Raw genomic sequence first — 22,049 nt, 5'->3', positions numbered from 1 at the left:
CTTTGCACTACAATGACAGTGGAATAGGTTACTCAATTTTAATTTTGTTAGAAAATATTTGTATGAACTCTAATTATAATAGTCATGACTTTTTTCTGATGAAACACAAAAATAATTATTTAAACCTTTCACCCAGCTTATTCTCGTGTAAAAAGTAGTGCATTCAGCTAATTTAAGAGGCAGGATTGTTTATGCAAAATTTGGTATATGTAGGTAATCACAAAGTATGACTTTATTTTGCACAAACAAATCCACAAACAAACTCACTCTTCAAAATATATAATAGATAAATATTGTGGTGAAACTATTCAAAGGGAACACTGATTCATTTCTAATAGTGCTGAGTATCCTACAGGCCCTCAGACTTAACAGTCTCCCTCCCCCAATATTGAGGAATCTAAAATCAAAGGATACTTTAGAAATTTTGACTTCTTCAACGCTATGAGCAGAATGACTAGACTGGAACTAAGATTAGTTACAACACTGCTGGCTGTTTAACTTAGAACAACATATGTTTCACCATCTCTGACAAAGCTTCCCTATTTCAGACAACAAGATGAGAAGCATGGCTTAAAAGAGATGTATCCAATTTCCCTGCAAGAGAGTATGTGTGTCTAGTGACTCTTCTCTTATATTCTATTTGATTTTTGTAGTACAGGCATCCATATCTCTGTTAGCATTTGAAATTACATCATCATCTGGTCAATGTACAAATACTATAGGCATTTTCTTTTAAAACATATTTCCTTTTCATTTAGAAAACTGTTATATCTATTCTTGGTCCAGCCATAGCTAAACATTAAGCAATTCTCTCTCCAGGGAATCCTTTCAAACACTGGTTTGGGGCTGAGACATAGGTGATCAAGAGCTGGACCCCAATAGCTAGAGCAGGAGCAGGTGCTGGGAGTCAAGCCAAGTGTCCAAGCTGAAGTTGAGAGTTCAGGAACCAAGAACAGGTCAGGAAAGCAGGGTTCAGGTGTTAGGCCAAGTCCAGTGTGGGAGTGAGGTAGAAACTTCTTGTGCCTCTCTTTGGGTTTAAATAAGAACCCGTGACTAATCACATTTTGCAGTGTTTCTACAATCAGGCCCTGATGTAACTTCAGGTTTCATGGTTTTTCAGCTGGCTAGTAATGTGCTGTGAAGTAGAATCAGGGTGGTGCCAGTTAACAGAGACCCTGATGGACCAGGTTCAAGACCTATAGGACCATGACACAATGATATTCTCCAGTCTCTCAAAAAATGTCAGTGCTAGCTTCTGCCTCTAAGGACTGTGTTTTGCTTAGGGACATAAATGGCTATTTTCTCATAGACTCATAGGACTGGAAGGGACCTTGAGAGGTCATCGAGTCCAGCCCCCCGCCCTTAAGGCAGGACCAAGCTCAGTCTACACCATCCCTGACAGATGTCTATCTAACCTGTTCTTAAATATCTCCAGAGAAGGAGATTCCACCACCTCCCTTGGCAATTTATTCCAATATTTGACCACCCTGACAGTTAGGAATTTTTTCCTAATGTCCAATCTAAACCTCCCCTGCTGCACTTTAAGCCCATTACTCCTTGTCCTGTCCTCAGAAACCAAGAGGAACAAATTTTCTCCTTCCTCCTTGTGACACCCTTTTAGATATTTGAAAACCGCTATCATGTCCCCCCTTAATCTTCTTTTTTCCAAACTAAACAAGCCCAGTTCATGAAGCCTGGCTTCATAGGTCATGTTCTCTAAACCTTTAATCATTCTTGTCGCTCTTCTCTGTACCCTTTCCAATTTCTCCACATCTTTCTTGAAATGTGGCGCCCAGAACTGGACACAGTACTCCAGCTGAGGCCTAACTAGTGCAGAGTAGAGCGGCAGAATGACTTCACGAGTTTTGCTTACAACACACCTGTTGATACAACCTAGAATCATATTTGCTTTTTTTGCAACAGCATCACACTGTTGACTCATATTCAACTTGTGGTACACTATGACCTGTAGATCCCTTTCCGCCATGCTCCTTCCTAGACAGTTGCTTCCCATCTTGTATGTATGGAACTGATTGTTCCTTCCTAAGTGGAGCACTTTGCATTTCTCTTTATTAAACTTCATCCTGTTTACCTCTGACCATTTCTCTAACTTGTTAAGGTCATTTTGAATTATGTCCCTATCCTCCAAAGAAGTTGCAACCCCACCCAGTTTGGTATCATCTGCAAACTTAATGTTTAACATTATCTTACTGCGACTTAGTCACTTTCTGACTGTCATGTGAACTAGACTCTCCTCGCAATCCTACCAATAAAGGATAATATCAAGGAAAAATTATTCATATGGAAGAGCTTGGATGGGATCTTTGGCCCTTCTGCATCACTCTGGTGTTGCAACAGACTGTAAGGCTGGTTTTACTGTCTGGTAAAAGTCCTCCCACACACTGCCCTGCCCTTGTAAGGGGAAATCCTAAGTGACAGAGAGTCAGCATAGCTTTGAGGGAAAACTTTCAAGGGCACAAAGGAGAATTAGCTGCTCAAATCCCAGAAAGTCTATCAGAATTGGGCTCCTAACTCCCCTTCTGTGCCTTTGAAAATTTCACCTTTAAGCCATTTTAGCCTGTGCAGGCACACACCTAGCATTTCAGGAAGTTTGGCCATAGCTTTAAATATGCATTTCTCAAAGACCTAATCGCCCACCAAAGTCAGTGGGAGTTTTTCAGTGTCTACATTTTTGCATAAATCTCTGACTACAGGCAGTCCCCAAGTTACGCGGATCCGACTTAAGTCGGATCCGCAGTTATGAACGGGGATTTTCTCGCCCCGGAGGACTGGAGCTGCGGGACGCCTGGTCCCGCTGTCCGCCTCCTCTGGGGCGAGAAAAGCTGCTCCCCGTCTCCCTGGTCTGCTGGGGGAGCCAGCAAACCAGGGAGATGCTGAGGAAAGCGGTGGAGGACCCGGGCCGGACCCGCGGCGCTTCCAGATCAGCTGGAAGCACCGCGGGTACGGCCAGGTCCTCCGCCGCTTTGCTCAGCGTCTCCCTGGTCTGCAGGGATCTGGTCTGCAGCTGATCTGGAAGCGCCGCGGTCCGGCCCGGGTCCTCCGCCGCTTTGCTCCGCGTCTCCCTGGTCTGCTGGGGGGGGGACGCAGCTAGTGCCCCCCCCAGCAGACCAGGGAGACGTGGAGCAAAGCCCCGGGCCTGTGGTAGAGCAGGTGGGGCTCTGCCGGTTGGTCCCGCAGCACCGCTCCTTGGCACTACTGGACCAACCCGGCAGCACCCCAGCTGCTCTGCCCCAGGAGTCCTGATTCAGCCGCTGCTGATCAGTTTCAGCAGTGGCTGAATCAGGACCCTGGGGCAGAGCAGCTGGGGTGCTGCTGGGTTAGTCCAGTAGCGCCGAGGAGCGGCCGCGCTACTGGACCAACCCAGCAGCACCCGAGCTGCGCTGCCCCAGGCGTCCCCAAGTCAGCCGCTGCTGAAACTGACCAGCGGCTGACTACAGGAAGCCCGAGGCCGAGTTGCTCTGCCCCGGGCTTCCTGGAATCAGCTGCTGATCAGTTTCAGCAGCAGCTGACTTGGGGATGCCTGGGGTTCTTAAGTTGAATCTGTATGTAAGTTGGAACTGGTGTCCAGATTCAGCCGCTGTTGAAACTGATCAGTTTCAGCAGCGGCTGAATCTGGATGCCAGTTCCGACTTACATACAGATTCAACTTAAGAACAAACCTACAGTCCCTATCTTGTACGTAACCCGGGGACTGCCTGTACAGACTTTGTAGTGTCTGTGTGGAATCTCCCAGCTCTATCTTTTTATTGCCAGTCTAGTATAAGTACAAACATCCTAACATTCCAAATAGCCAGATATCACCAGGTGATTGACCACTCCGCATTATAAACATACTGGCAAATTTCCAGAGGAAACGTGCAGATTTTAAAAAACGACAAGTAGTCTAGCAGCAAAGGCTAACAAAACATGTAGATGGTATCATGAGCTTTTGTGGGTAAAACCCACTTCAACCTCCCTTGTTTTTTAAGTTTTCTCAGTTACAGACTAACTCAGCTACCCCTTTGAAGCTTATGGACTTTTTTTCCTTGCCCCTTATTTGTTCAATTGATTTACCCACCTCCCCCTTCAAGGGCCTTAAGACATATTGACCACCTCTAACTGAGTTGGTCTGGACATAAAATTCTTTTTGTAAACATTAACACTGTTTCCACAATGGACAATGGGGTCATTACAGAATAATACCAAGTTCCTCTTTCCATATTTAACAAGGCTCCAAGCCCCTAATAATATAGGTATTGCATTGCACTTCCACAAGACTGATGGGCCAGCCCTGGTTGTAACATAATACTAAATAATTCAGAACCTATTTATAAAATTTGCATTTTTTTCCATCAGAAAAATATCAGCATATTCTTTCGATCACTTAATATATATTGCTTTTTTGTGGATAATAATTTACATGTTATATTCAAAAGTTATAAAGTAAACATATCTTACTCCATTTATCCCAAAAATAATGCTCTGTATATGCCATTTCATTTTGGTTTTCATAAGTACTACAGCACTGGTTCCTATGACTATTTACTATGGACCAAGAGAAAATATAGAATTCTTTGCGGTGTGAAAGCATTTGAATCTCTGACTGAAGAACTATGCTTTCATAAAACACTGGAAAAGGCTATTAGTCTTCAACAGGTTTATTTCTTTAATAGTTATTCATTTGATTTAAATGTGATTTATTTCATTTCCAATCTTGAATACCTTAAATGCTTTACTGAGATTTTTATTTATTTGTAGCTGCATGCTCGTTCTCTTCAAATATTTATTTCCTGAATAGATCAAATCAATGGTGCAGTTCTCTCTTCTTCTTCTTCTTCTTCAAAATAAGCTTTTAAATGGAACAACACCAATCACAGTTATGTTAAAAAGTCAAATCTTAATTATTGGGTAATGGATCCTGAATCACACACTTGCTAAGGGCCTAATTCTGCCACATTCGATCCCTCTTAGTAATATTGTATTCCATGCCTAATCCCACTGATTTCAATGAGACTACTCACAGAGAGTTGGGGTGACAGAATGTGGCCATTAATGCTTCTCTTAAGAAAGCACAGTACAATGAAAATATTTTTGCTTGACAGATTTATTTATCATCATTTAAAAGTGTTCCACTGTAATGCACACACCTTCTGCACTCCCATTCCACAAATTCAAATCCGCAGGGACCAAAACTTGTAACAAGAATACAATGAATTTCCCAATGTACTGTGATTATGTAAAACACTGTCTTTGCGATTGAACACAACTGAGAGTCTATAAAGGATGAAAAATGCTGAATTTCTGTAATTTTCTACAACATAAGGTCCTGATCCTGCCAACATCTATGCATTTTCTTAACTATGTATGTGATAGCTCCACTCATCTCAGTGTAAACATGAAGGGCACATGATTTGGCAGGATCAGGGCCTAAGTATGCACAAAAATCTGTAGCAATATTGACCTTCTAGGAAATATGTACAATAGTGATAATATGGTACATTTAATTGCACAGTCAGATTAACGAACATATATAAATTGCTCAGGACAAAAAGGCCTCATTTTCTGGAATGCCTTGCAAGCTTGTGTCTCAGCACACACATTTTAGGTCCAACAAAAGATACCACACTATCAAACTTTTCCATCTTGAACTGTAACCAATATAATTCATGGCCCCATATGGAACCCTACATTCAGGGATCTGCACGGACAACTCTATGACAACAGTGGAGAAAAGGACCTTGATAAGTAGTAATTTCTGATATTGATTTCCCAAAAGACTGGAAATGTAGACCTGTTAGAAACAGAAAACAACCCAGGGTGCTTAATTTAATATTTGTAAATAGATAAGGAATCACTGTCCAAGGCAAAGAACAGATTATCAGAGTACGAACCACACTGGGAAGATTTAAGCATTGTTGCAGGCTTCACTGTGTTGCAGAACGAACCTCTCTGAATACAAACAAATCAGTTGCTGTTTGCCAGACATAAGAGGTTTCATAACTTACAGTTTGTGATGCTTGCAGCCAGAGGAAGAGGGAGCGTTCTCTGATGCCAATTTTGTCGCATTAAAAAGGTGTTTTCATGGAGTGAAGATCACGGCTTACATTCTTAGCAGAATGTTATCGTACCATACTCCTGTCTCCAGATTGTTTTTGCATGCATTTGACAGTGTACATTTAAATAAATATCACATTTTCAAATTGCAATTGTTAAATAGTTACTTACAGTATGTTTCCTATCTTCCAGGGGACTGTTAGAAGAACTCATCAGTATATAAACTTACATGTAGACAACATGTAACTTATAAATATTAAAAGAAAGAACTTCATTACTTTAATATATTTCTTACCTCCTTTTTTATGGGATCCCAGGGGACTTGATAATCGATCATTTGCAACTGCAAGGGATTGGCTTATAGGTTGTGAATCATTCATCTGGAGTGAATGCTTTAGAAGAAACTGAGATGTGGGAATCTCATCCAAATCCTTTTTGAATAAGAAACAGTGTTTCAGAAACATAAATAGTATAAGTATTCCAGTCAACAAAGTCCACTTTTACCCACAATCTTAGAGAAAACAAATATCTGTTTTGTATATGTCATAGCAAAATGCCTAATGCTAGATTGAAGTCACACATGATTCTTGTGGCTTTTAGCCACAGTGACTAAGCACCTATGTCATAAACACTTGTTTATTTTACCCTCTAACTTTTTTACCCCATACTCATGCAGTTAATCACAGCATGCACTATATGCTGATTTCCTCTCATAGTTAATTTGTATCTTTAGAAAAAGGCTATAGGAAGGTATTAATCTGCTTAACATTTCTAAGTACATCATCCAAGGGATTTCGGTTTTTTAATCTTACATATGCTCAGCAGAGTTACTGGCAAAAACTGTACATTTTCTTCATTTCATCCTTTCAACATCAAATGGTAAGCAGCAAAAATTGGATCAGACTTCAAAGACTATGCTGTGCTCCAAGTCACAGAGCGACTCCTCCATTTCACATATTGAATTCGAGCAGGATATCAAAGTGCTACCAAAGAACCTCAGGTCCTTACTAAAAAAGAGACTAACATCTGTAGAAAGTGAAGTGCACAGACAAATCACCTCAAGGAATAGCTAGCATTTATTCTCAGCAGCAAATTTCCAGCCTTTTGATTCTCTTATTCACCGTACCTCCCTGTCTTTCTACAGAACTAAAGTTCTTAGCAAGCAGGCTTTTGTCTCAAAGACTTCAAAACATCTCTAACAGTTTCATGTTTAGATGGCTATGCCAAGCAGAACTGTGGACTCAGGAATTTCAAACTGAATTTAATAGTACCTTTTTCATTTGTTTGTCAAGAAAATCAGGCTCTGCTGGAGAAGTCTGGTTGTTAGTTTGCTGCCTAAAATTACAATAGAAATATAGAGTTTAATATTGCTACATTGCATTCTACCACCTAACAATTATGGGAACACACAAGTTTTGTCCTAGCACTTTCTCCCAGTTATCTACATGTAATCAATTCTGAGAAAACAGACGAGTCATATTCCTTCTAATGATGAGATTCCCTTGATATTAAATATATTAGTAACTAGAATTGAGCAAAATATTTGTCTATAGCTTTGTGTGAGAGCGAGACAGAGAGGTATATATAGAGATTATGAAACTTTTGTGAAATTAGAGAGTTTTTATAAAAAGAAATGTTGCAACAGCTAACACAATGATTTTCATTTACAGAAGATTGCAAAAAGCCACTCTCACTTGAATACTTAAACTCAGGAAATCTGTAAAAGTCAACAGGAGGACCAGGTTGTATCCCCCTTGTCCAAAGCGAAATGCCTAGTGGATTAAGCAGAGGTAAGGGAACTAGGATTTCCCAGTTTTTTATTCCACCTCTGCTTGTCGCAGTACTTCATACTTCCATAAACTTTACGAATATTATTTAAGGCCCAATCTGGTTCCCACTGAAGTTTATCAGACTAACAAAAGACCCCCTATATAGGCCCCAATTCATGTGAGCAGAGCACACTCAAGAAGCCAATGGTACTCTGTGCTGACAGAAAGGTCTATCCCCACAGATTCTGCTGCATGATCCTTAACTATCAAGTAGGTAAATACCAGCAGTATCATTTTACAGATGATGCTGATGCTGGTTGCAGGTGGGGATTGAACCCTGGCTCTGAAGGCAGGTAGCTTATACACTGGGCCACTGGAGGAGCCCCCAACTACCCTACATTCTAGGCCCCCCCCTTATCCGTCCTTTGTTCCAAGGGTGCCAGGCCCGTCCATTGCCAAGCTTGCATTGGGTAGGGTGGGGGGGGGGGGAGACTCAAACCAAGAGTCACAGATCAGGATTAATATGTAGGTCATCTGATTGCCAGTAAGGCCTTACCCAGTAGACTAGAGGTGGGCAAAAGGTCCTCCACAGGCTGGATCTGTCCCACCAAGTGAGTTGATCTGACCCACAGGGGCCTTGCCGCTCCCCTCGCCCCGTGGCTAATCAAGGCCTGTGGGAGGAGGGAAGCATGCAGTCTCCTCCCACCCTGCCCCCCCCCCCCCCCCCCCCCCCCGGCAAGGAGTGTTTGGCACATAGAAGCACTGCATGCTCCTGGCAGGACGGAAGGAAACGTCACACGCTCCACCCACCCCCAAGCCCTGATTGGCCTGGGAGTGAAGAGGGAGCATGTGAAGTGTTCTCCCACCCTGTGAGGGGTGCAGCACTTCTAAACACCGCAGGTTCCTTGCAGGATGGTGGCAGGGCAGGAGGAGACTTCTCACACTTCCCCCGCCCCCAGGCCAATCACGGTTTGGGGGTGGAAGGAGCAGCCCTTAAAGTCAACTGCCAGCTACTGCTCAGCTGGCAGTTGACTCTGCATGGTGCTCTGCAGGGCAGGGGTAGGAAGCAAGAGACTTCACGTGCTTCCCCCTCCCCAGGCCCTGATTGACCTGGGGGCAGCAGGGGGGGGCACGTAAAGTCTCTTCCCCCCACCAGGGAAGAGGTGCCTAGAGGAAACTGGCAGCTGTTCGGAACAGCTGGTGGTTCTCGGGGGGAGGGGGGAGGCAATGACTTTGCACACTCCCCCACCCCCAGACCAATCAGGGTCTGAAGATGGGGAAGCACAGAAGTGTCCTGTCCCCGCCCCGTCCACTGAGACCCCACCCCTTCTGGGGCGGCCCGGGGCCACTTAAAAAATGTCTGAAGTGGGCCCTAGTCAAAAATTATTGCCCACCCCTGCAGTAGACTGTAAGACCCTCTGATCCAATCTCACCCCTTCTGAAAATGAGAGTAATAGCCATTACATAGCCATCTTTCTGAGGATGAAAACATTTTAAGTCTTGTTTATTTTCAGACTTCATCTATAGTAAATATCATGTTACAGATAAGGAAACACATAGAAAGTGGTAAGGTGATTTGTTTGACTAACTTCTTAAGTTTTATATGCTATGCTATAAATAATTTTCAGTCCCTCATTTTGAAAAATGAATCCCAGTTTTCTTTGGAGGACATACAAAACTATAATAAAAATACAGCACACATCTCTGTGAGTTTCATTTTTACCACTCTTCCCTGATTTCACTCCACTCTGTTAATATCCAAAAATGACTGTTGAGTAACAGCAGAATAACATAATGCACTGCTTGAACGGTAATTGTTGATCCCTATATGTACAAGACATTATTTTTAAAAACACCTAAAATTAAAATAATTGAAACTGAAGAAGGGCATGAAATCTTTTAAACTGTAACTCTGAGTGCTGAACTTGACACATATCCTTGACACATGCACATCACTACCCAAACACATTACATACCATGCATATCTTATTACCACATCCACAAATTCAGTCTATATTTTCTGGGCTCTGACTTTCAAAGGGACTTAGGATCAAGAGTATCTCAGCCATTTTTGAAAAAGAGCTTGGGCACTTATGAAAATGTCACTCCCAGTCCAGTCTTACAAAACTGATTGCCAAAGTAAAGCCAATTTAAGAAGTTTAGATAAAATTCCCAAGAAATGGCAACAAAATGAAGAGTTCACTGATAAGTTCAAATGTCTAATTTCTCTGGAGTATTACAGTTCACTTAACTACAAGTTGCGTTTTATTTATTTTTTATTTTTACAATTTATTCTTTAGAAAATATTATTTAGTAACAGAGATAAAATGCTACCCATATTCTGCAGCCAAAGAAACATGTGAGATAAAAGTTGAAAGATCTCAGAGGTAGAGGTTTTTCAGCAAAAACAACAAGGAGTCTGGTGGTACCTTAAAGACTAAACATTTTATTATAGCACTGGAAGACTTACCTGGCATTGCCTGGATCCTTCATGCCAGGGGGCTGGCAGTGGTAGTTGGGTGCAGGAGTCAGTGCAGGGGTAACAGGGTAGGAGGCTGGGAGCATGGGGAGGGGAGAGAATACAAGAGTGAGGGTTGGGGGTGAGAAGGGGCTCAGGGTGGGGGGGGGGAGGCTCATCCGGCAGGGCTCTCTCTTCCCTCCTGGCTGGTGGGGCATTCTCTTCCGCAGCCCCTCTCTGTGATAGTTGGCATCACAGAGACTTGGTGGGATAATACACACGATTGGAATATTGGTATAGAAGAGTAGAGTATGCTCAGGAAGAATAGGCAGGGGAAAAAGGGAGGAGGTGTTGCCTTATATGTTAAAAATGTACACACTTGGGCCAAGGTGGAGATGGACCTATGAGACTGACTTGTTGAGAGTCTCTGGGTTAGGTTAAAAGGGGTAAAAAACAAGGATGATGTCATGCTAGGGGTCTACTGCAGGCCACCCACCCACACAGAAGAGGTGGATAAGTCTTTTTTTAATCATCGAAAATGCAGAATTTGGATAATGGGGACTTCAACTATCCAGACATCTGCTGGGAAACTAACACAGCAGGGCACAGATTATCCAACAAGTTCTTAGACTTCATTGGAGATAATTTTATTTCAGAAGGTTGAGAAGGCTGCGAGGATGGGGGGGGGGGGGGCGCGGAACTGTTCTTGATTTGATTTTAACAATTAGGGAGAAACTGTTTGAAAACTTGAAAGTGGAAAGCAGTTTGGTGACAGTGATTATGAAATCATAGAGTTCATGATTCTAAGGAATGGTAGAAGGTAGAACAGCAAAATAGAGACAATGGATTTCAGGAAGGCAGATTTTAGCAAACTCAGAGAGCTGGTAGGTAAGGTCCCATGGGAAGCAAGACTAAGGCTATGTCTAGACTGCAGGCTTCTTTCGGAAGAACCTTTTTTTGGAAGAGATCTTCCAAAAAAACTTCTTCCGAAAGAGAGCGTCCACACGCAAAAGTGGGTTTCCACAGGGGGCTGTTTTGGGACTGGTTCTGTTCAATATCTTGATCAACAATTTAGATGATGGCATAGAGAGTACATAAGACCGGCTGTAATGGGGTCAACCAGCATGGCGCCTTCAGCAAGGTGATTTTGGGGAGTTAGCTGGCTGTGCCCTGAAGACAATGCTGTACCGATGGAGGACATGGGGGAGATGCCAGCGGAAGGGGGCGCATCGGAACAGCCAGCTAATTCCCCAAAGTCACCTTGCTGAAGGCTCCATGCTGGTGAGTCAACCCCATTACATCTGGTGGAGAATGTGGGCACGGCGGTCCCTCTCCTTCCCCCCCAGATGGAGGGGCAATTGGGTGAACTCTGGACATTGGGCCCTGTGGTGAACTTGGGACTCAGGACACACAAGGAGAGCTGTGGGACTGTGTGGCGAAGAGGAAAATGGAGGATGTGGGTGGCCTAGTGGGCTGAGCAACAGAGAGACAGCTCTGGTTGCTGCAGGGGTGGGCACCTGGACTCCATGGACACCAGGCACCAAGAGCTGGGAGCCAGGGCCTAGACTTAGGGTTTACTGGACCTGTGGGGAGCTTGGGCACCAGAAGAGAGAGAAGGGAACTGGCAGGGCCTGGCTAGCCCTGGGTGAATGACTAAGCCACAGCTGGCCTGGAGGAGGGCCAGAGCGAAAACAACTGGCCTGGGGAAGGGCCCAAGCGAGGGAAGGCACAAATGGTGCTTCCAGGGCTGTGAGGAGGGCCCTAGTGAAATGCAGGGCCCAGGTAGTGGGACAGGTGTTGCTGCTAGAGAGACCTTAAGGTGGAGGTTGCGGCATGAGGGAACCCTCCTCCACAGGGAGATATTTAAGGGGGCAGGAGTGTGACAGTGTGTGATAGTGCATTGCCCTGCACTGGCCCTTAAAGGGGCTGAGAGTGGAGTCTGAGGGAAGCCCAGCTGAGGCAGCTAATGAGGGCCAGGTTGTAAGGCCTGAAGGCAGGGATGCAAGAGGCAACCTGGCAGCCAGAGGTAGCAGGTCTGCACCCTTTGCCAGGGAGGAGTGGCCAAAGGGACTACAGTCTGCCCAGAGACGGGGGCTATAGAGAGGGACTGGCAGTGGGCCACTGAGGCCTGGAGGGTGCAAGAGAACTCAGTGTTCCTGGAAGGAACTGGGTGTTTCTGAGGCGAGCAAGGGAACTGGGTGTTCCCTGGCAGAAGAACTGGGGGTCCCAGGGAGTAGGGAGGATCTGGGGAGTGTAGTGGAGGAAGAATAACACCCCCCCCCCTGAAAGGAGGTGCCGATAAAGACCGGAGTAGGCACTGCCAGAGGGCAGTGCCCTGAAGACAACACTGTACCGATGGAGGATGTAGGGGAGATGCCAGCGGAAGGCAGTGCATCGAACAGGTTGCTAATTCCCTAAAGTCACCTTGCTGAAGGTGTCATACTGGTGAGTCAACCCCATTACACTGGCCATATTGGGTCAGACCAACGTTCCATCTAGCCCAGCATCCTGGTGCCAACAGTGGCCAATACCAGATGCCCCAGAGGGAGGGAACACAACAAGTAATCCCTCTCCTGTCACCCATTTCCAGACAAACAGAGGCTAGGGACACCATTCCTACACATCCTGGCTAACAGCCATTGATGGACCTAACCTCCATGAATCTATCTCGCTCTTTTTTTTAACCTTGTTAAAGTTCTACCCTTCACCACATCTGCTGACGAGGAGTTGCACAGGTTGACTGTGTGATGAGTGAAGAAAAACTTCCTTCTGTTCATTTGTTTTAAACTTGCTGACTTTTAATTTCATTTGGTAACCCCTAGTTCTTATATTGTGGGAATAAGTAAATAATTTTTCCTTATTCAATTTTTCCACACCAGTCATGATTTTCTAGATCTCTATCATATCCTCTCTTAGTCTTCTCTTTTCTAAGTTGAAAAGTATGATTATTAAGTTTGCAGATGATATCAAGCTGGGAGGGGTTGCAAGTGCTTTGGAGGATAGGGTCAAAATTCAAAATGATCTGGACAAAGTATAGAAATGGTATGAACGGAATGAAGTTTAATAAGGACAAATGCAAACTACTCCACTTAGGAAGGAACAGTGAGTTTCACACATACAGAATTGGAAGTGATTGTCTGGGAAGGAGTACAGCAGAAAGGAATCTAGGCATCATAGTGGACCACAAGCTAAATATGAGTCAAGAGTGTGTGTCTGCTGCAAAAAAAAGCAAATGTAGTTCTGGAATGCATTAACAGGAATGTTGTGAGCAAGACATGAGAAGTCCTTCTTCTACTCTATTCTGCGATGATTAGGTCTCAATTGGAGTACTGTGTCTAGTTCTGGGCACCAGAATAGTTGTGGAGAAATTGGCGAAGGTCCAGTGAAGAGCAACAAAAATGATTAAAGGCCTAGAAAATATGAGCTATGAGGGAAGACTGAAAGAATTGGGCTTGTTTAGTTTAGTAGAGAAAAGACTGAGAGGGGTCATGATAGCGGTTTTCAAGGATCTAAAAGGGTATTATAAGGAGGAGGGAGAAGAATTTTCTGCAGCAAGGGAGGTTTAGGATGGACATCAGGAAAAATTTCCTGCCTGTCAGAGTGGTTAAAACCTGAAATAAATTGCCTACAGGTGTTGTGTAATCTCCATCACTGGAGATATTTAAGAGCACGTTAGATAGATATCTATCAAGGATGATCTAGACGGTATTTGGTCCTGCCATGAGGGCAGGGGACTGAACTTGATGAGCTCTTGAGGTCCCTTCCAGTTCTAGTGTTCTATGAGTCTATGATTCTCCTAGTCCCTCTGGCCACCAGATGCCTTCTGTCTCCCTACAAACCTTCTCCTTCCCCTCGGCTGCCAGGGGATTTCTGTTTCCCCCAATGGTCCCCCAGGACCTTCTGTCTTCCCCAGCCCCCCTACCTGCCATGGGCCTTCTGTCACCTCCCTTTCCCCCCAGTCACCAGGGTCCTTTTCTCTCCCCACCCAGCACTGCAGCCACGGCTGGGGAGAGGGAAGGATTTGGGGCAGCGGGGTTATTTACCTGGTTTGGTGGCAGGAAAGATGGTGAACCCCAGCCCTGCTAGCCACTCACTTGGTAGTGCAGCTGCCCCCAGTGGCCACTCTGCATATAGCTCTTCCCTGTAGGCTCACTGCCCTCCACATCTCTCCCCTCTATGCCCCTCCCTTTCCCTGTTATGGAAAACAGTCCCATTCCTGGCACTTCCCATTTTCTTGGCACAACCAAACACTGATGTTGCTTTAAGTTAGGATAAGAGGAAGCTGCATACCAAATTTGGTGGTCCTACCTCTTAGCATTTAGGAGGTGTTCTTGAACAAACAGGCTCAGAGAGACATTTCTAAAATATATAGAATGATAAGCTTTCATGAGCTGCAAGTCTGATAAAAGTGTTATCTGTGATAAATTGACTCAAAATGACAGTGGAACCTGAGCGGTTTTAAAACAGCAGCTTTTTTAGTATTATCCACAGGTCATTTCTGAACCATTTGCAACTAAGAACTTTGGAAAGTAATATCTCCCATCCCCATCTCCCCACAGAAACAAACCAAAACCAAAAAATAAAAAAAAAAAACACAAAAAAAATCAGACAGCACTGTTATGTGAACTGGAAACAAGCCAAAGCATTTGGCTGTGCTTGTAGATACATAGAGTTCTTTTCCATGTGTATTATAAGTCCGAATTGTTGAAGGATTTCCCCCCTTTTAACCTCCAGGTCTTCATTAACCTTGGGCTACTAAAATCTTTGAAACAGGAATTGACTGGTATGCAGTTTTCCAGTTTCTTCAGTTTTCCCCTTTCCCTACTGGTTCACAGTTCCTGCCTTTCCCAAGAGGTTATTAATGAAGTTGGCAGTGAAAAGGCTAAAACATTACTTTTATTTAAAGATAGCCTTTTTATATAGGAAACTGCTTTCTTCTGGTCTCATGAAAAGGGTAGAATGTGGGATTTATGAGTAAACCTAGAGGTCCAAATTTGCAAACACAGAGGCCCACTGGAATTTGCAAAACATATCAGGTATGAAATGCAAATACTGCATTCTTTGTTCTGAATTTTCAGAAGGGATTAGCTCCCAGAATTAGGGACAGATTTTCAGAAAAATTCATCTCTCACTGACACCTAAATAGACAGCCAGATTTTCAGAAGAGCTCTGCATGTGGATTGAAGTGCACATGTAAAAATCTGGCTGTAAGTGTCATAGTGGCATCTGCTGGGAGTGGCCTTTGGAAAATCTGGCCTCAAATGTGGATGCTCAGCACTTTAGTGGCTGGCATGGTGCTTGCTTGAAGATTTGGCCCTTACATATGATTAAGGAAAGACAATGGAACACAATGAGTCGCTTTTTATGACAAAGACTGCAATGGGATCAGAAAGCGGCACCCCAGTAACTAATTCTAATGATGCATTTAATAATATTGGCAAACATTTTCAAAGCTGGATGCTTAAAGCTACATGGCCTGCTCCTGGGAGATACTGAGCACTTAAATTCCAGTGAAGAGTTCTCACTGAGAGTTCTCGATCTCTTTCAGAACAACACCTTTATGTTCAGCTATTGTGACAGACCCAGACAAGTGGGCTACCACAGTCTAATGCAGGCTTAGGCAAAATACAGCCTGTGGGCTGCATCCAGTCTGCCAGGCCATTGGATTCAGCCCATGGAGGCAGTGAGGAGGCCTAGGCAGGCTCCCCTGCTTGCCCCGCAGGCTGCTCAGAAACGCAGCTGTAGGGCACTTTCTCTTTGAGTCCGGAAAGGAGGGGGAAAGATTCAGGTGCTGCTTCCGCCTCCAGCACAATCCTATTGGCCAGTTTCTATCTAGAAACTGGCCAATGGGAGCTGCCTGTTTGAACAACAGACAGCCACCTTCCTGCTCACTCGCTCAGGTGCATGGCCGAGGATGCAGAAACATTTTAAACTCTGCAAGCAGACTGGTTTGGCTGCTACCTGGTAAGTGTCCTGGCCAGAACCTATTCTGGCACCCCAGCCCCTCCCTTCCCCAACCCTTTGCCCTCCACTCCTGCCCTGCTACTCCACATGCACCCATATCCCCTCCCAGATCTAGCACCCCAATCCTCTGCCCAAGATCACAATCCCCTTCTACCGTAGGTCACATCCCAAACCCCTGCATTCCAGTCCCCTGCCCTCGGTCACAACCACCTCCTTCACCCAAACTCCTGCCCAGACTCCATTCTCCCTCCTGCACCCCAGTCCCTTACCTCAAGCTCTCTTCTGCACCCAACCTCCATTCCAGACCCCACATCTCCTCCATTAATATCATGGAAGATTGTGGCCCTCTACCACTTTCCAAAATCTTAGAGTGGACCCCCATCAAAAATTATTGCCCACCCCATGTCTAATGGAAGGGAGATAGGCTGGTCTCTGGGTAAACAGTTTTCTCTTTCCCAAGTAACCAAGGCAGGGACAGGAAAAACCTGGGGCCAATTAAGAGCTTGCCAGAAGCAGCAGGCTAATCAGAACATCTGCAGCCTATTAAGTTGGGGCTAGTTTAAAAGGCTTCCCTTCAGAAAGGACAAGCAAGCCAAGGACTGGGAGTGAAGGTGTGCTGGAGAAGAGCAGAGGGATGTGGTCAGGTACCAGGAGGAGTTGGCTGAGGAAAAGCTGCAGCTCTGGTGGTGGAGGAATTGCTTGCTGCTGCCGCCACTAGAGTCCCTGGGCTGGAACCCAGAGCAAAGGGATGGGCCCAGGTTCCCCAAGCACTCCCTACACCACTACAGAGGCCACCTCTGGAGGGAGAGTTTGGAACTAAAGAGGGTTTTACCCCAAAACCTTTTTGACTGGCCCATGATGAGGATGGCTGTGGGGGTTGTGCCCCTTGTCTCTTTAAAGGCAATAGGCTACATGGAGGCTCACAGCATGCCCCCGAGGCAAACATTTTCTGCCTAGAAGCTCAGGATCCCATGGCAAGGCTGGAGCTCAGTCACACTATATAAATATGGATTTATGAGCCTAGCTCTAAGCTTCAGCTTTGACAAAATTGACTTAGTTGGTAGGAAGTGAGCAGTAGACATGCTTTATCTTAGGCCTACCCTGCACTAGTGCTCTAAGTTGGTGTAAGGTATGCTAGTTAAGTTACACAAATTCTATAACTTAGTCAATGTAACTTACATCAGCTTAGAGGGTGTCTACCCAGCTGTATGTTAACATCTTCACTAGATCCGCTAAATTGGGCTGAGGAGCCTTTTTTGGGTCTGGGGGCTGCTGACTCAGAAAAATCCATCAGAACCCATCAAAAGTGAGAAGCAAAAAACCCACAAAAAACCCTGACTGAGAAGCAGAAAGACACACCACACATTCTCCTTAGACACCAGAGCCTAGGTGGCCCAGGATAGTAGATTTTGTGGCTCCCTAGGCTCTTGGGTGGGGCCAAAAACGAAGATTTCAGTGTGTAGGAGGGGACTGTGGGGAAGCAGGCTTGGGGTGTGAGGTCTGGGTGGGAAGGAGGGTGCTGGAGCAGGCTGGGATTGGGGGATCTAGGCAAGAGGTAGGGTGCAAGAGCAAAGTGGGGGTGAGGGATCTGGGTGGGAGGGGAAGGTACGATGCAGGAATAGGCTGGGTGTGGGGATCTGGGCAGGTGAGGGGCAAATAGAAGTTAGGCTCCTACTTAGGCACTTTTGAAAATTTTAACCAACATTCTGAAATACTCCACTATGAAAAATGTAGATCATATAGCAGAAATAATATATTTCTGGTTTGCACAAAGGATTATAATTCTGAGAGAAAAAAACAAGGCAGAATAATTTGAAAAATTCTGGGCCTAAGGCTGCTCTCATGGACACCAGTATGATGAGGAGTCATCACATACCAGTTTAAAACCAGATCATTTGAGTTTTTCTAAACTGGTCAGTCATGGATCCCATGATTTTTTTTTAATTGGAAACAAAAGGCTGAGGGCACACTTAACTACAGGGACTATACTGTCATGGCTACAGTGCCACAGCTACATTGTCATAACTCAGTGATGTAGACACAATTTACACTGATAGAAGGGGTTTTTCATGTTGCTGCAGTAGTACCATCTCCCTGAATGATAGTAGCTAGGTCAACAGAAGGACTTTCCCTTTGACCTACCTATATCTACACTGAGGATTAGGGCTGCATATATGTTGATAGAAGCAATGTTACAAGATAAATAGCAGCCCGAAATTATTAACAAATATGAGTAAAACATCACCTGAAGAAAGTTAGGGAAATATGATTTTTTTTGCTTGAGATCACTTGAGAGTTAAGACACTGATCACTAAACAACTCTACCATACATGAAATTTGTAGACCAGCAAAAACCAAATGATATAGCGTAAGAACTGAATGAAGCACTCGAAGCTGTAAGACTAACTTGTATTAGCTAGTTAAATTATATAATGTATGCTACAGTAGCAGCGCACTGACTTAATATCAAGCCTCATGAATGAACCACCAAAAAACTCCCAATATTCCAGTCCCTCCATGGAAATTAAGGTTAAACCAGATGTTTAAGCCTTTTGCAGTGAGATATCAGTCGATTAGATGAATTTGAAAAGAAAACAGAAGTGAATGGCCCTAGAGATTAAATATCTGCTGAAGGAAAGGGGTGAGAAAATGGTGAAGAAACAATGTACACAAGCTGATCACACTGAGTCATAGGCTTGAAAGATATTGAGCATGAAACTGTCAGTATGAAGAGAAGAGACCCTGAGAGATTCTTTGATCAGATCAATGTTAAAAATAGAAAGTCAATAAATAATGTGGAAGAGTTTCAATGTTCCTGGAAGGAAATCTGGTCTGAGGATGTACAACATAATCAGAAAATGGAGTGCATTATAACTGTGAGAGAAATTTAAAAGCCTTTTAATAGGGGAATACACAGGTTTTCAAACAAAGACATAGATGAAGTATCATCAGGAATGAAAAACTGGAAACCATTTGGACCACATGGAGTGCATAGATTATGGCTAAAATACCTAAGTACTCTCTATCATCACTCTCATACAAAGAAAGAAAGAAGGCTGCAGTGATTCTATGAAATATAGCCCAATCTAGTATTTACTAATATGTGGAAATTTCTAGCAGCATTTTTGGCCAAGAAGATCTGAATCATGCTAGCTCACCATGGAATTTCATCTGCCTAGAAAAAAAACTGAATCATAAATATGAGAGGGACAAAAGGCCACTTTAGAGTGTCCAGAAGGATCACAGAAGATGCAAAACAAATTAAAAAATAAAGATAGTGTAGATGGCTGTCAAAAAGCATGTGCCCATGTCTTATATTTGTGTATCCTCAACACACTGAAAACACCCAGGGTTCACCCAAAGATCATTTATTTTTTCCAGCAATTTATGATTAGGCATAGGCAGGAGGCATAAGGGATCTGTCGAAAAAGACTTTCTTTCTCAACAGATCCCCCTCTAGACTGCCACTTTTTGCAGACAAAGTGCTGAGCCAGCAAAATGCAGTGGCCATTTTTATGCATATTAGGCATGGGATATTTAAATCCCTGCCTCATTTGCAATGTTGACCTGCCTAATCTGCATCCCACTGCTGACAGAGGGATGCAGTCTATACATACCCTCATTGTTGAGGCCCAAATTAAAAGAGGAATTTTCAAGAGAATTCCTTATATTACCAATGCTGTTTGTGGTAGCAATGCTGCTGCATACACGGATGCTCCTTGAGATACATTATGATTATCATAACAGCAAAGAACAACCACCATTTGTTATACATAGATGATCTGAAACTATGCCTGGTCAGAAAGAGGCAGAGAAGACATGTCCTGCGTAAAACAGTTTGCTGAAGTATAAAGCTATGGGTTGATAACTGGGTTGTTGTCTATACAGAGGGACAAATTGGTACAATTGATTGGCATATTAGTTAAGAAAGGTATTAAGACAGGGGGTGGGGAACCTTTTTTTTCTATCACGGGCCACTGACCCACAACACAAATCAGTTGTGGGACACACACAGACTTGCGGGGCAGGGTAGAGGCTCAGGGCTTCCACAACACTCCAAGGTGGGACCAGAAATGAGCGGTTCAGGAGGGGGCTCCAGACTGGAACTAAGGAGTTTGGAGTGGGCTCATGAGTAGAGCGGGGGTGGAAGTGCACAGCAGGACCAATTGCCCAAGAAGGACTTGAAAGATTTACACAGAAATCAATACACAGGCAGTGGTGGAGAGAGACTGAATGAAGATTAAACTCATGGTCTGTAGAAGGACACTTCAAAAAATACACGGAGTGCCTCATTCTGAGTGCATCAGAGCAGTCCTTAAGACTTAACTGCATTTGAAACAAAACTAACAGAACTGCCCCCCAAACCGCAGAATGTGTTCTAAAGAGGAAGAGATGGTGGAGCATGTGTTGAACACATGCAGGAGCCTGTCTGGGAGGGAATATATGAACACACACAATGAAATCCCCAATGGTATGTCTAAACTGCAGTTAAAAATCCCACAGCTAACTGGACCAGCTAACTGGGGCTCCTGGACTGTCGAATTGAGGTATAGACATTTGTGGAACCAGGGCTCTAGGAACCCTATGAACTGGGAAGGTCTCTGAGCTGTGGCAGCAGCCCAGCCTGAATCTCTAAACTGCATTTAAAGTGCCGTTAGACAATCAGCTGGCTCTGGCCAGCCATGGGTTTTCAATTGCAGTGTAGAGAGGTCCCAAGTGTAGGCAATGGTGCCTCTGCAGCAAGCATGGACTCAAACACACTTTGTGGTATTAAGGGCACAATTAAAAATGCTCTAGATCAGGGCCCAGCAACCTTTTCAAACCAAAGAGCCAAACAACATCAAAATTCAGAACAAGTGGTCAACAAAGAGCCGTATAAAAATACCCATTTGCATGACTGAAAATATACAACTTAATATTATTGATAATTGACATTATGATTAAAAATAGCATAAATGAAACATTGTACTCACAGACTTTTGCTGCTGCTGGGGGTGCAGTTTGTGGATGTGGGGGTACAGGAGTCAGGGTTGGAGTGTATGAGAGGCTCGGGTTAGAGTGTGTGGGAGGTGCAAAAGGCAGGGCAGGGCACTGGGAGGGTGGGAAGTAGAATATGTGGTGGGAGCCCTGGGGCTAGATTACCTTACTTGGCTGGAGCTGGGCTGCTGCACCCGGACAGCAATGGCTGGATGAAGGGCTGGGCCGTGATTGCCACAGCTGGATTGTGGCCTCCCCTTCTATCCACTCTGCAGAAGGAGGGCAGGGGTGGGATGTCGACATCCTTTCCTGCAGCCAGATGGGGGCCGGACTGTGTGGCCTGCCCCAGGACTGGAGCCGGGGACAGGACGCTGCAGCCAGATGTGGGCTGGGCTTCGATTGGGGCCTTGTTGGCCAGGCTGCTGCAGCCAGACCCCAAGCCAGGCCACCGCGGTTGGGCTGTTGCAGCAGTTGCGGGAGCGCCAGGGCTGGATCACGGAATCTGCCCCAGGAGCATGGCAGCTGGAGACAGACCACGGTAATAAGATGGGGACTGGGGCCAGGCCACTGCAGCCAGACGGAGGCATCTGCCACCACCAGCCCGTCACTCTCTGGCTAGGAGCTCGCATGTGTCCCCTACAGCATGCCCCAGACGGCCCTTTAAACAAGCAGAGTACTCCAGCCAGCTCTTGCTGCAGCATAGCCGGGTCTCACCAGGGCACAGCACCTTACTTTCACCTCTGGTTAAAGATGAAATAGTCCAAAAAAGACCACCCTGACATGAGTAATTGCACATTTTAAAAATTTTGAATTCATTTTTCATTTTA

The 22,049-nt window shown here is 44.7% G+C and overlaps 1 protein-coding gene across 1 annotated transcript in view; it reads right to left on the bottom strand.

The window, feature by feature from the left end:
* The window catches only part of MYO3B (myosin IIIB), a 344,336-nt gene that overhangs the window by 106,464 nt on the left and 215,823 nt on the right, over positions 1–22,049 (bottom strand). Inside the window, exons 29-30 of the mRNA XM_075933604.1 lie at positions 7,326–7,389; positions 6,350–6,485 (exon numbers count right to left, since the gene is read on the bottom strand). Coding sequence (XP_075789719.1) covers positions 6,350–6,485; positions 7,326–7,389 — 200 coding nt within the window. The remainder of the gene's footprint in view (positions 1–6,349; positions 6,486–7,325; positions 7,390–22,049) is intronic.

Source organism: Pelodiscus sinensis, chromosome 7 (genome assembly GCF_049634645.1).
Source record: "Pelodiscus sinensis isolate JC-2024 chromosome 7, ASM4963464v1, whole genome shotgun sequence".
NCBI lineage: Eukaryota > Metazoa > Chordata > Testudines > Trionychidae > Pelodiscus > Pelodiscus sinensis.
The sequence above is the reverse complement of the archived record's forward strand: the minus strand, read 5'-3'. Positions and strand labels throughout refer to the sequence as shown.